Genomic DNA, 12,130 nt, shown 5'->3' on the forward strand with positions numbered 1-12,130 from the left:
AGTCAGAGGCCGGCAGAAGGAGGGTGGGGGGCAGGGGAAGCTTCAGATATGCCCGGATGGAGGTTTCTGGTGTAGGCAAGTTGGAGATAAGACATCCTGAAGCCGGGTCAGTGTAACTGGTTGGGAGGTGAATTTGGCTTCCTCTGAACAAGTTAAGAGTTTATTAGTGAAACTGCCATTTACTGACCAAGTCCTGGTAGTGCAGCCATGAGGGTTTCTGCAGTGACTGCAGAATTCCATTGCCACATAGAGTGTCTGGCTAGTGTCTGGTTGCATGTGACTTCTCACATCCCTTCTGGTTCCTCCTGGCAGGGTGCTGAAGACTCGGACCATGCCAGCAGAGAACCGGAAGGAGGGGCAATAAGGCTGAGTCTAGGATAAGACAGTGATCAAAAATGCAGAGACGTTTACAGAGTAAACTAGCTGGGTGCAAATAAAGCTTCCCCCTCTCTCTTCCTGGACAGAGTGAGGGTGACACTGTCTTGGATGTCATAGGATTTAAAGTCAAGCCAGTCCTGCAAGACGTGGCCCTGGAACTCCAGCTGCTGCTCCTGGCTTTGAAAGCCCTGCCGGTCTTCAATCTGCTGCTTCAGGCTCAGGACGAAGTCAAGGGGGTGGATGGCGTAGGCGTGGCTCCGACCATCTGGGTTTTTCACAAAGACCTGGATCTCGGGGGAGATGGTGTCCAGCAGGCAGATGTGGATGTGGGAGAAGATTCCGTAGTAGGCAAATGAACAATGGCTCCTGAGGAGCTGCCGGGCGCCACCGGGCTCTTGAAAGGACAGGCGCTGCAGGCCCGAGTAGCCCCGGCTCCGTCGGATTTTCTCTTTAAGTTTCTTTATGGGTTCATAAGGGTTCACCCAGAGGATTAAATCGGAGTGACCCCACTGCTCCACTGTCACCTGGATATCTGGTGCTCTCTGCAAGAGAGGGGAAGCAGGGTTAGGCTCACATTTCTGTCTGATGACCTATACATTCCCTTCCCAGATTCATCATAGCAAAAACAGCTTCCTCATCACTGTAATGATCATGATCATGATCAGCAGCAGCAGCAGCAGCAGCAGCTGCAGCAGCAAATGTTTGGGGAGTGCCAATCACTTGTAGGCTCTTACTGGGCATCTCCCATGAGTACATTTTCAGCCCCATGAGGTTGGCTCTCCTCCCACTTGGTAGACACAATGATTGTGCCCACATAGAGCTCAGTATTCACTGCATGGCACAGCAGGGTTTTGAAGGACTCTAAGCCTAGTGTTGTAAAGTTTTCAAGAAAAAAAAAATCCCCCAGCCCAGCTGGGGGTGACATATATGTGTCAGAACAGGGGATTGGGAGCTTGAGGGCATCCTAGGATACACAGTGAAGCCTGGCTTCAAAAATCTCAGAGGCACAGGCTGGGTGTGGTGGCGCACTCAGGAGGCAGAGGTGGGTGGATCTCTGTGAATTTGAGGCTTAGTTTGGTCTATAGAGCGAGCTCCAGGACAGTCAGGGCTACGTAGTCCTGGTTTCATAAAAAAAACACCCAGAGGCATACCTTTCCGTCCTATCCTCTGGTTTACTTGGCTGTAGCCCCTCATTTCCTGCCTGCACCTTACTCTAGAGTCTCTGCTCTAGTTCCTGCCATCTGCAGCCTCTTGTTCTCACACATACGCTGCTCATCCCCATCTCCTGTTCTTTTCTCTTCAACCTGGAGTATCTTGGAGAGGGAGATAGATAGATAGATAGATAGACAGACAAACAGACAGACAGTGTGAGTGTGTGTGTATGTGTGTGTGTAGTGTGTGTGTGTGTGTGTGTGTGTGTGTGTGTGTGAGTGAGAGAGAGAGAGAGAGAGAGAGAGAGAGAGAGAGAGAGAGAGAGTCTGTGTCTGTGTGACAGTGTGCATGTGGAGGACAGACAACTTTTAGGAGTCAATTCTGTTCCTTCTACCATGTAGGCACCAGGGATGGAACTCAGGTCCTCAGGCTTTAGCAGCAAGCCCCTTTACCCACAGAGCCTTCTCATTGGCATTTATATCCTCGTCGGGTGCTTTGGGGTCACTCCAGCTTGAAGTTCCTGCAGGGAATCTTGCCTGGTGATTCTAGCTAGTGTTTACTGTCTGTTTCCAGAGCCTCATTAGAGACCTAATTGGACCTAGCTTTGCTGTCTATTACCACTATGACCTTGATTTATTGACTTACGCCCTCCGGAGCCTCAGCTTGCCCTTCTGAAAAATGGAAACAATAGTCCTTACAGTAACAAACAATAAAGATAGTGATAATATTCGACCTGTTTCTAGAATTGCCTGTGAAGTTCAGTGGAGACAGCCTCTAGACAAACACTTTGCAAACTGTAAATACTAATGATTATGCGCTTTGCCTGTGTCGGAGATGTAGCATCGTGCAGTGTTGCTTAGCACTTCTCATTTCCCGAGAGTCTCATCTCTTTGGTAATCTGTCTCGCAGGTTCGTGTAAACTTACTCTGGTTTGCTGCAATGGTGCTGTATGCATTCCTCGAGGACAAGGTCATGCCCCATTTCTGTACCTTCCACAGTTCCTCCTCCCTCTCTCCCAACCCCAAGTCCAATGTTGGCACCTAACGGCTGAGTGACTTGACCTAGCTGTATTCAGAATACGCAAGCAGTGATCAGGAACATGAACCTGATATTCCAGTAGGGGAAGAGTGTAAGGATGTAAAAGTTGGGATCCCAAGGCTTAGAAAAGTCAAAGTTCATAGCTGGCTGCAGGGGGGTATCACAGGCTTCCTGCTTCTGAAGTGCTGTGCTCCACAGGCACCTAACTGGGCGAACCGACACTATGCAGGTGTAGTGTTTGGATTGTCAGGCCACTAACAGTCCTGGAAAGAGCCATTACCTTCACAGTCCAGCTGGGGATGGGGGTGTCTCTGTTGTCATAGCAACAGTCCTGTTTCAGACACTGGTTGGCCCGCTGAGCAACTATGTCCCATCTGTACCCTTCCGCCACATTGTGGGTGGGGTCTGCTGGGTCCAAGATGATGGGTCTGCAACATAAAGAGAGGATGCCCAGGATCTTTCCAGTTTGAAGGCTACTGTCTGGGGAGACACTTCTCAGCTACCATCCCCCAGAACTGTCAGTCAAGAGGGCCTTAAACTATCACAGGAGAGCAAAGGCATGAAGATGACGAGATTTTGGAGAGGATGAGGCTGCTGGATGCATCCTGGAGCAGTATGAGATGTCCACTCTGGCATGGGAGACCTCTCAAAGTCATGACAGGCCGCACAAGTTTGAGGCCAAATTTGGTGAATGGCCTTTGATAACAGTGACACCATCATCATCAACAGTGACCCCGATTGCTTTTGAAGCACTGGACCAGAACCTGAGTGAACCTGCTTTAATTCTCTCAACGGTTCTAGAGAGAGTATCCTTACTATTATTGCTATCCCTGCTTTAGAGGCGAAGGAATGAGACCTAGACCTTAAGGTGTCATGGTTAATAGAGAAGGTTCTTAGCTGTTCTAATTCTCCCACCTCAGCAGGAAAAGCTCTGGCTGCCTCTAAGATGTGTCTCTCCTGTAGGCAAACACTGAATGACTAAACATTACTGGCTTGAGTGCAGTCAGATGGCCTTCATGGGCCCCTTGGGAGACTGCCTGAGGTAGACTCCATGTCCATAAGTAAGAACTACACTTTGTGTTCCTGGAGATTGGGGCTTAGGAGTGGTGACTTTGTCTCTGGGATAGAATGTGAAAGCAGGCTCCTGGGGTGAACTGGACACCTTGAGCTCCATGCCTTCTGCTCCAAGCATCCCCCACTATCTGACTGAGACGATCAGGGAGCAGCCCATGCTGTCCCAAAGGCAGCCTCAGCGCATACTTAATAAAGTCAAGTCATAAGACTTCATATTTCCCCTTTTTGCCTTTTCTGAGGGACTTTGTGTCCAGCAGTGGCCCAGTACCTTTCTCTTTTGAGCTGTTTTCTGACACAGTCCTCGATGACTGGGTTCTGCAGCGTGTAGTACTTGGTCCAGTAGATGCAGATGAGTTCGTGATCCTGGAGCAACTCCATCACAGTGGCGAGCCCTTCATCCAGCCTGAAGTTAGCATCCTCCTGGGTGCCTGCTTCCCATGCATAGACAGTTAGTAGTTCCAGGGCATAGAGAGGGGGCAGGTTGGCTCGGGGGCACTTGTCTCTCACGTACTGCAGAGAGAGGGGGAGAGATGGAGAGGGATGTAAAGATTAAATATAAGGAGGGCGTCAGGCCCAGGGGCAGAAAGTCTAAAGTCTAACCTTAGTTCTTCTAACTACTGGCTGTGTGACTTTGGCCAAGTTGCTTTCCCTTTCTAGGCCTGGCTGTCACATTTTAGGGTTAAGGGCCTAGGTTCGTAGAATTCAAATTGTATCTGAATTCAAATTTAGGGGAATATAATTTATCTTTGAATCTCTTCTTCTTCTTCTCCTTCTCCTTCTCCTTCTTCTTCGTGTGTATGTGCATGCATGAGTGTGTGTATATGTATGCATGCGTGCGTGCGTGCGTGCGTGCGTGCGTGTGTGTGTGTGTGTGTGTGTGTGTATGCACGTATGTGTATGAACATGTGAGTATGGGTACCCATGGAAGCCAGAGGCATAGACCAGATCCTCTAGAGCTGGGGATACAGGCAGTTGGGAGCTGCCTGATCTTGACCCTGAGAACTGAACTTGGGTACTCTGGAAGAGTAGTGCCTGCCCTTAACGGCTGAGTCATCTCCCTAGCTCCTGTGTAGTTGTTTTTGAGACAGGATCTCACTATGTAGCCCAGGCTGGCCTGGAGCTCACTATATAGTCCAGGCTATCCTTTTTGCTTCGGTCTCCCAAGTGCTGGGGTTACAGGTATGTGCCATCGTGCCTCACTTTCCCCTTAGTGTACCTGTTTACTTTACAAGAAGACCCCCCTACACACACACACACATCCACTACCATGAGTGCACCATTCATGGTGGGGCTGTTTCTGATCCCTCCTTTAGATAACTCTGCACACCTGGTTATGCTGACATATACTGGGTTCTTTCCAGATGTCACATTTACCAAGGCCAGTTCATTCAGCGATGACCAGGACACTCAGAGGCGACCATCACCGAGAAGCAGAATAGTAAGAATGGATTTCAAAGAATCTTTCCTCTCCTTGCCATCAATGTGTTGGGCTTAACATTCACAAACCCCAGAAGCAGATGTTAGACAAAGGAGACTGTAAAGTCTGCAAATGTCCCAGTGTTGGGGAACATTTAACTATGCAAAGATGTGCTGCATTTGTTTAACTATGTAAAGATGTGCTGCATTTGTTTAACTATGTAAAGATGTGTTGCATTTGTTTAACTATGTAAAGATGTGTTGCATTTGTTTAATTATGTAAAGATGTGTTGCTCCTTTATCTTTGCCTGCCTAAGGCACCTGATTGGTCTAATAAAAAGCTGAATGGCCAATAGTGATGGAGGAGGTATAGGCGGACTTCCAGGCAGGGGAGAATAAGTAGGAGGAGGAATTTAGGTTGGTTGTGGGGTGGAGGGAGAAAAAGAGATGCCAGAGAGATGCTGGAGGGAGATGGGGAGTGCATGGGCAGGCAGCCTGCCAGACACAGAGGAAGCAGGAAAGCAGGACATACATCCGAGATACCTGTCACGTCTGTGTCTGTCTGTCTTTTGTAGGCCCAGAGTCTCGTACACACTGAACGTTTATTCCCCTTAACAAGCAGTAAGGAGCTTTGTCCAGAAACAGCATAGCATGTGAGTCCCCCAAAAAGAGAGCCCCCAACCCCAGTAGGTGCTATTAGACTTGGCAAAACAGCTGTTTTCTTACCCAAATGCACACAATTTTAAACATTTACCAATCGTGCCTACACACACACACACACACACACACACACACACACACACACACACACACATTTTCTTATCTGAATCTTGTAACCTAGGCTGCTTCCCAACCCATGGTTCTCTTGCTTCCACCTCCCAAGTGTTGGGATCGCAGGAGTGGGCCCCCATGTCAGACTCCCCAAACTGCATTTTACTGTATTTTATTTGTCAGGATCCAACGAGAGGCCTCGCATTACACCTCTGTTCGGCTGTAAAGTGGGGAAAGAATTGTATCTACCTCACAGAATGTAAGCCGCCATGATGGAACATTAAAGGCTAGGCTACCACACTCCCCAAAGGTGGTCTATTAGCGTTTTACTGGTTCATTCTGCTGAAGGCAGTGGGCTGTAGACAGCTAGCTGGGGTGTCCCGAGATGTCAGAAGTGTGAACTAGGGTCTGTGAGTTAAGGGGACCCCTGGCAGCTGGGTTTTGCTTATCCTGCTTAGGAATGGAGAGGTCCAGTCTTACCTTGACCACCTTCAGCACCCGCACATCCCGGGGCAGCCCGCGTTCTCCCTGGAAATTCTCCTGCCTCAGGAACTGTTCCACTGTCCTCACAGTGTCCAGGACCTCCTCTTTCCATTCTCTGGTTGGCTGCAGCCACTGAGCCACAAAGGAGTCCAGCTTGGAGGCTGGGAAGCTGTACAGCTCCTGGGCCAGGGCCATGTCCGTGCTGATGGCCCACTGCTGCAGGGTTATATAGCCAAGCACCCACCCAACTTCCCGAACACACCTCCTTTTTTTTTAAGGTGGTTCTTTTCCAGCTGACCTCTAACACCCTGTGGTGGAAAGGATGGGAAAAGAGAGGAATGTGGGAGTGACAGGCTCGCTGGGGGGCCTCTTCTTGGAGATGTATTGTCATGGGAGATGTGCTGGGGGATGAGAGGCTGGGACCTCCTTAACAAGCAGGTCGGGGCCGCCTTAACAAGGCTGGCATCCTGCCAACCTTTGTGCCTAGGTTTCGATTCTCTACACACGGAGTTTCCCTTTTGTGATGTGTGTAAACTGAAATTGGCTCAAGTTTGACCTTCTGGGGACACCTTGTCTCGATGACTCAGGCCAGTTGCCCCCACCCATCATATGGAAACTGAGGTTTGGAAAGAGAAAGGACCGACTCACGGTTGTGGTCAAGAGTGAGGACTGGAATCGAAAAGACACTGAAGTCACCAGAGGCTTGGCCGTGTGGACCTTCCTACTTTGTTATTTAAAAGAACCTTAAAATTTAAATTATATAGTTTATTTGGGTGGGTTTTTTTTGGGGGGGGTGAGTGCCTTGGTGCAAATGTAGGGGTCAGAGGGCAACCTACAGGGGCCAGTTCTCTGCTTCCACCATATGGGTTCCAGGAATCGAACACGTATCATCAGGCTTGGCAGCAAGCAGCTTTCTTTCTTTCTTTCTTTCTTTCTTTCTTTCTTTTTTTCTTTCTTTCTTTCTTTCTTTCTTTCTTTCTTTCTTTCCCTTCCTTCCTTCCTTCCTTCCTTTCTTTCTACTCTGCCATTTTATTTTATTTTTAATTTCTTCTTTTTTTTCTTTTCCCATTTTATTTTATTTTTCTATTATCAGCTTGATACAGTATAAATACTTATCCTAATAGTGAAATGTTTCATTGAGGCTTGCCCAGTAATTGAGTAAAACCGAAACTTATTTATTATAAGCTACAGTCATCCCAGGGTCCCCCTGCTATATAGCCTGCAGCAAGCAGCTTTAATTGCTGAGCCATCTTGCTGACCCAGACCCTCACATTCTTAATGTACTAGCTGGGTTTAGTAATGAGAGCCACCTCATAAATTTGTGCTGCTGAAACATAAGACTACCGAGCAGAGAGAATACATGGTCAAGGATTTTTGTTTTCTTACAAAGCATTCATTAAGTGGCTCACGGACACGGCACTAGACAGACAAGCTAAGAAAAGCTTCGGCCCCACAGGGCTCTCTGAGCAACGGAGCAAACGAGCAGGAAGGGAGATTCCTAGAGTCCAGGATGTGATGCTTTCTCGGCTGCCAGGGGCTCCCTGGGAGGAAGCCAGGGGGAAGAATTTGTTGAGGGTTGCAGGCAGTGCCAGCAAACACCCGTTTACCAAGAGTCTTAAAGACTAGAGTCAGAGGGAGCTTGGTAGCTCGGGGGCAGAGGGGTTTGAAGAGGGTGTGAATCCCTAGGCTCAGTCCCACAGAACAACAAGCAAACACAGACAAACTAGAAGTCAGTTGGAAAGGAGGGAGTGCACAGAGGCTGAGAAGTGGGAGCTGTCAGGGCCTCAGAGGGTGAACAGACCTGGGCATTCGCCGAGGAGGGGACACATCTGGGTGGGAGAGCACGGTGGTGCTCACTCTCCTATTCCCCACTTTCCTGTGTTCGTTCATCCAGCGAACATTTACTGAGCACTTACTATGCTCCAGGCACAAGATCCCTGTCCCCAGAGAACTTACTTACCAGTGGTTAGAAAGACAATGAGCTGTATTAACAAGTAAAATTAGAGTGAGTAAAAGGTCAACAAGAAGTAAGCAGAATAATAAAACAGAAGGGGGCCAATAGGCAGTGTGCGTGCGCGCGCGCGTGTGTGTGTGTGTGTGTGTGTGTGTGTGTGTGTGAGAGAGAGAGAGAGAGAGAGAGAGAGACAGAGACAGAGAGATAAGTGCTTGGTCTATATAATCAGGGAGGGCTCACTTGAGGAGGGCTTGAACAAAGACAAGAAGGCAATGCAGAGTGAGCCTTATGTACGGCAGTCAGAGGAGATCCTTTGTGGCATGTGCAAAGGCCCTGTGGTGGCAATGTGCTTGTTGGGTCTGAGGAATGTCAGGGTGCCTAGAACGGAATGATCACGGTGGGGAGTTGAAAGGGAATAAGAGCTGAGTCATAAAGAGTGGGAGGCAAACGCTGCAGCCTCTTGAAGACTATCGTGACTTTTGCTTTATTCTGAAAGAAATGAGGAACCGTTGGAGAGTTCTGAGCAGAGGATGGCTATATGGGCTGACTAATTTTTTTTTTTTTCTCTTTTGGTTTTTGAAAACAGGGTTTCTCTGTAACCATGACTGTCCTGGCACTCACTCTGTATCCCAGGCTGGCCTGGAACTCACAGAGATCCCCCTGCCTCTGCCTCTGCCTCCCGTGTGCTGGGATTAAAGGTGTGCGCCACCACTGCCCAGCTCTGACTAATATTTTAAAAGACATGCTTTGTTTAATTAATAACTTGAATGTGTGTATAGGCACTCACATGTGCATTACACACAATATTAATAGAACGAAATATTTTAAAAAAAGATGCCCCTAACACAGAGCTAGAGCCATGAGGCTCGGGTGGAGAAGAGTGAATGGAGTCCTGAGCTCTGAAGCAGTTACAGGATTCAGTCTGGGGAGACCCAAGAGTTCAGCAAAGAAGAATAAGGAAATGCTGGGGGGTGAAGAAAAGAATGTTCTGGAAGCCGAGTGATAATATTGTTTGAGAAAGAGGAAGTGGCCCACTGGGTCACATGCCAGGTGAATATGTCCTGACTCTGCCCCGAAGGCAGGGGTGAGTCAGAAGCACATTGTGCAGTGAGTTTAGACTCTAGGACAATCGCTCTGTCACCTTCTGTCCTGAGGATGGACGGCAGAAATGCAAGAGTAGATGTAAGGTCTGGACCCGTGTGGCCGTCCAAGTAGGACACAGTGGTGGGCTAGCTGGTGGTGGCACGTGCCTTTGATCCCAGCACTAGGGGGGCAGAGGCAGGTGGATCTCTGTGAGCTTGAAACTAGCCTGGTTGACACAGTGAGTTCCAGGTCAGTAGAGGCTACAAAAGGGGTGTGTGGGGATGGGGGGGTGGGGGGGGATGATTGGACACGGGGGAGGTAGGAAAGGGAGCTTGGTTCTAAGTCTCTTTAGGAGGAAGCAGGGACATGAGGTAGGATAGGAGAAAACACGGGTGACTGCCCCATCTTAGGTGTGGGCCTTGGGCCACGTTAGAAAGAGGAGGAAGTGTGGGTATGATGGAAGTCTAGAAGTGAGTCTCTGGGTGAAGACTTGGAGGTGTCCGGTGAATGAAGAGGGGGGAAAGCTCCGTGTGAAGACCACATTTGGTCTCCTTGTCACACAGACGGTCCCTGGTGCCTTGAGGAAAGATAAATCACACAAAATTTAAGTGATGGGAGAGGCAAAGAAATGTATGCTGTCCTAGATGGAGTGTCCAAAGAGGTGGGGACAAAATTAGCTTAAAAATCTTCCACTCTGCATGCTTATGAAACACAGGTCTCTTGAGTTCGAGGCCAGCCTGGTCTGCAGATTGAGTTTCAGGGCAGCCAGGGATACACAGAGGAACCCAGTCTCGAAAAACCAAAACCAGCCAGGCGGTGGTGGCACACGCCTTTAATCCCATCACTTGAGAGGCAGAGACAGGCGGATCTCTGTGAGTTTGAGGCCAGCCTGGGCTACAGAGCAAGATCCAGGAAAGGTACAAAGCTACACAGAGAAACCCTGTCTCGAAAAAACCAAAACAAACAAAACAAAAACAAAAACAAAAACAAAAAAACAAAAAAACCCCAAACAAACCCCAAAAACCAAACCCAAAACAACAATAAAAACAAACCAAAGCAAAACAGACAAAAAGAAACAGGTCTGAGAGGGACCCAAGAGGTTGCTGGTGACAAAGTGGCTGCAGTTTCGCAGGGGAGGTGGGAGTGTCCATCAGATGAGGAGGGTGAACTGGGATCGCCAACTTGATTGGATTGGGAATCCCCAAGGAGATCGCTAAAGCCCATGTCTGGGTGAATATGTGAGGGAGTTTCTAGAGGCAGTTAATCACGAGAGCTCTGGCCTGATCACTAGCTTAATTGGCTAACGGATTCGAAGTTTGAGGTGACTCTTGGGAGGCCGTGGACCTGCAGAAGGTGGGGTCTGCTTGGAGGAAATGGATCATTGGGACACATCCTTGCGTATTACCTGGCCCTGACCCCTTCCTGTGACTACTCAACTGTTTCCTGTTTGCCTGTGGTTCTCAACCTTCCTAATGCTGTGACCCTTTAGTACAGTTCCTCATGGTGTGGTGACCCCCAACCATATAATTATCGTGTTGCTACTTTATAACTGTAATTTTGCTGCTGTTATGAATCATAATATAAATATCTGATATGCAGGATATATGACATATGACCCCAAAGGTGTCATGACACACAGGTTGAGAACCCTTGGTGTGGGCTGTTCCATGTCTGCCTTGTTATGACAGACTAACACCTCTGAAATCACAAACAAAATCAATCTTTCTGCCTTCCTGGAAGTAACATGGAAGTGTTGAAGAGGAAGTTGGGCAAGGGGAAGAGAGACCAGGAACGCCAACAGCCCCTTCTCCTGCTCACGGTGTATTTCGACGTAAACTTGCAAACTGGTTCATCTCGATGGAAAGCATCACATTTTTATTATGTCAATTATTAAGTCTCATGCTTCTGGGCTGGAGAGACGGCCCAGTGGTTAAGAGCACTGGCTGCTCTTGCAGAGGCCCTGAGTTCAATTCTCACACATGCAAATAGAGCACTCAGATACATAAATAAATCTTAAAAAAGTCTGGTGCTTCTAATATTTGATAGTACCTAGCTCATTCTTTTTAAAAAACCACATATTCTTATGAATTTTTTTGAGAATTTCATACATGCATATGATGTATTTTGAACATATTCCTTAATAACTTAATACCTTAAATCCTTAATATCTCCCAGATCAAGCCCCCATTCCCCCTCTGCCATCTTTATTTTTAATAACCCACTGAGTCCAATTAGTGTTTCCTATATATGCACAGGTGTGGGACCATTCACTGGAGCACGAGTCTTTAAGGCCACACCCTTAAAGAAAACAAACTCGGAGCTGGAGAGATGGCTCAGTGGTTAAGAGCACTGGCTGCTCTTCCAGAGGTCCTGAGTTCAATTCCCAGCACCCACATGGTGGCTCACAACCATCTGTAATGCGACCTGGTGCCCTCTTCTGGCCTGCCGGGACACATGCAGACAGAACTCTGTATACAAAATAAATAATCTTAAAAAAAAAAAAAAAAAGGAAAAGGAAAACAGACTCCTTCCCCTAGCAGGCATCAGCTGTCATTGGCTCTTCAGCAAAGAGTGGGGGCTCCTGAGCCTCTCATCCCTCTGCTGTGCTTGATCTTGTACAGGTCTTGGGCAGGCAGCCACAGCCACTGTGAGTTCACGAGGCAGTGGTCCTGTTGTGTCCAAAAGACGCTGATTTACTGAGATCCTCCCTGACTTGTGTCTCCTTTGATGGCTCCTGAGCCTCGGTGAGGAAAGGTGTGACATGTGTGGCCGAGCATGCAC

General features: G+C 48.3%; 1 protein-coding gene across 2 annotated transcripts in view; it reads right to left on the reverse strand.

Moving 5' to 3' along the window:
- Oasl (2'-5'-oligoadenylate synthetase like) overlaps window positions 1–12,130 on the reverse strand; it is a 19,897-nt gene continuing 7,767 nt past the window's right edge. Inside the window, exons 4-6 of one of the 2 annotated variants that reach the window (XM_036172473.1) lie at window positions 3,911–4,152; window positions 2,849–2,996; window positions 1–920 (exon numbers count right to left, since the gene is read on the reverse strand). In XM_036172473.1, coding sequence (XP_036028366.1) covers window positions 420–920; window positions 2,849–2,996; window positions 3,911–4,152 — 891 coding nt within the window. In that variant the 3' untranslated portion in view covers window positions 1–419. Of the gene's footprint in view, window positions 921–2,848; window positions 2,997–3,910; window positions 4,153–12,130 lie in introns of those variants that run through there. The other variant, XM_036172472.1, reaches the window with a different exon arrangement.

Source organism: Onychomys torridus, chromosome 22 (assembly GCF_903995425.1).
Source record: "Onychomys torridus chromosome 22, mOncTor1.1, whole genome shotgun sequence".
Lineage (NCBI taxonomy): Eukaryota > Metazoa > Chordata > Mammalia > Rodentia > Cricetidae > Onychomys > Onychomys torridus.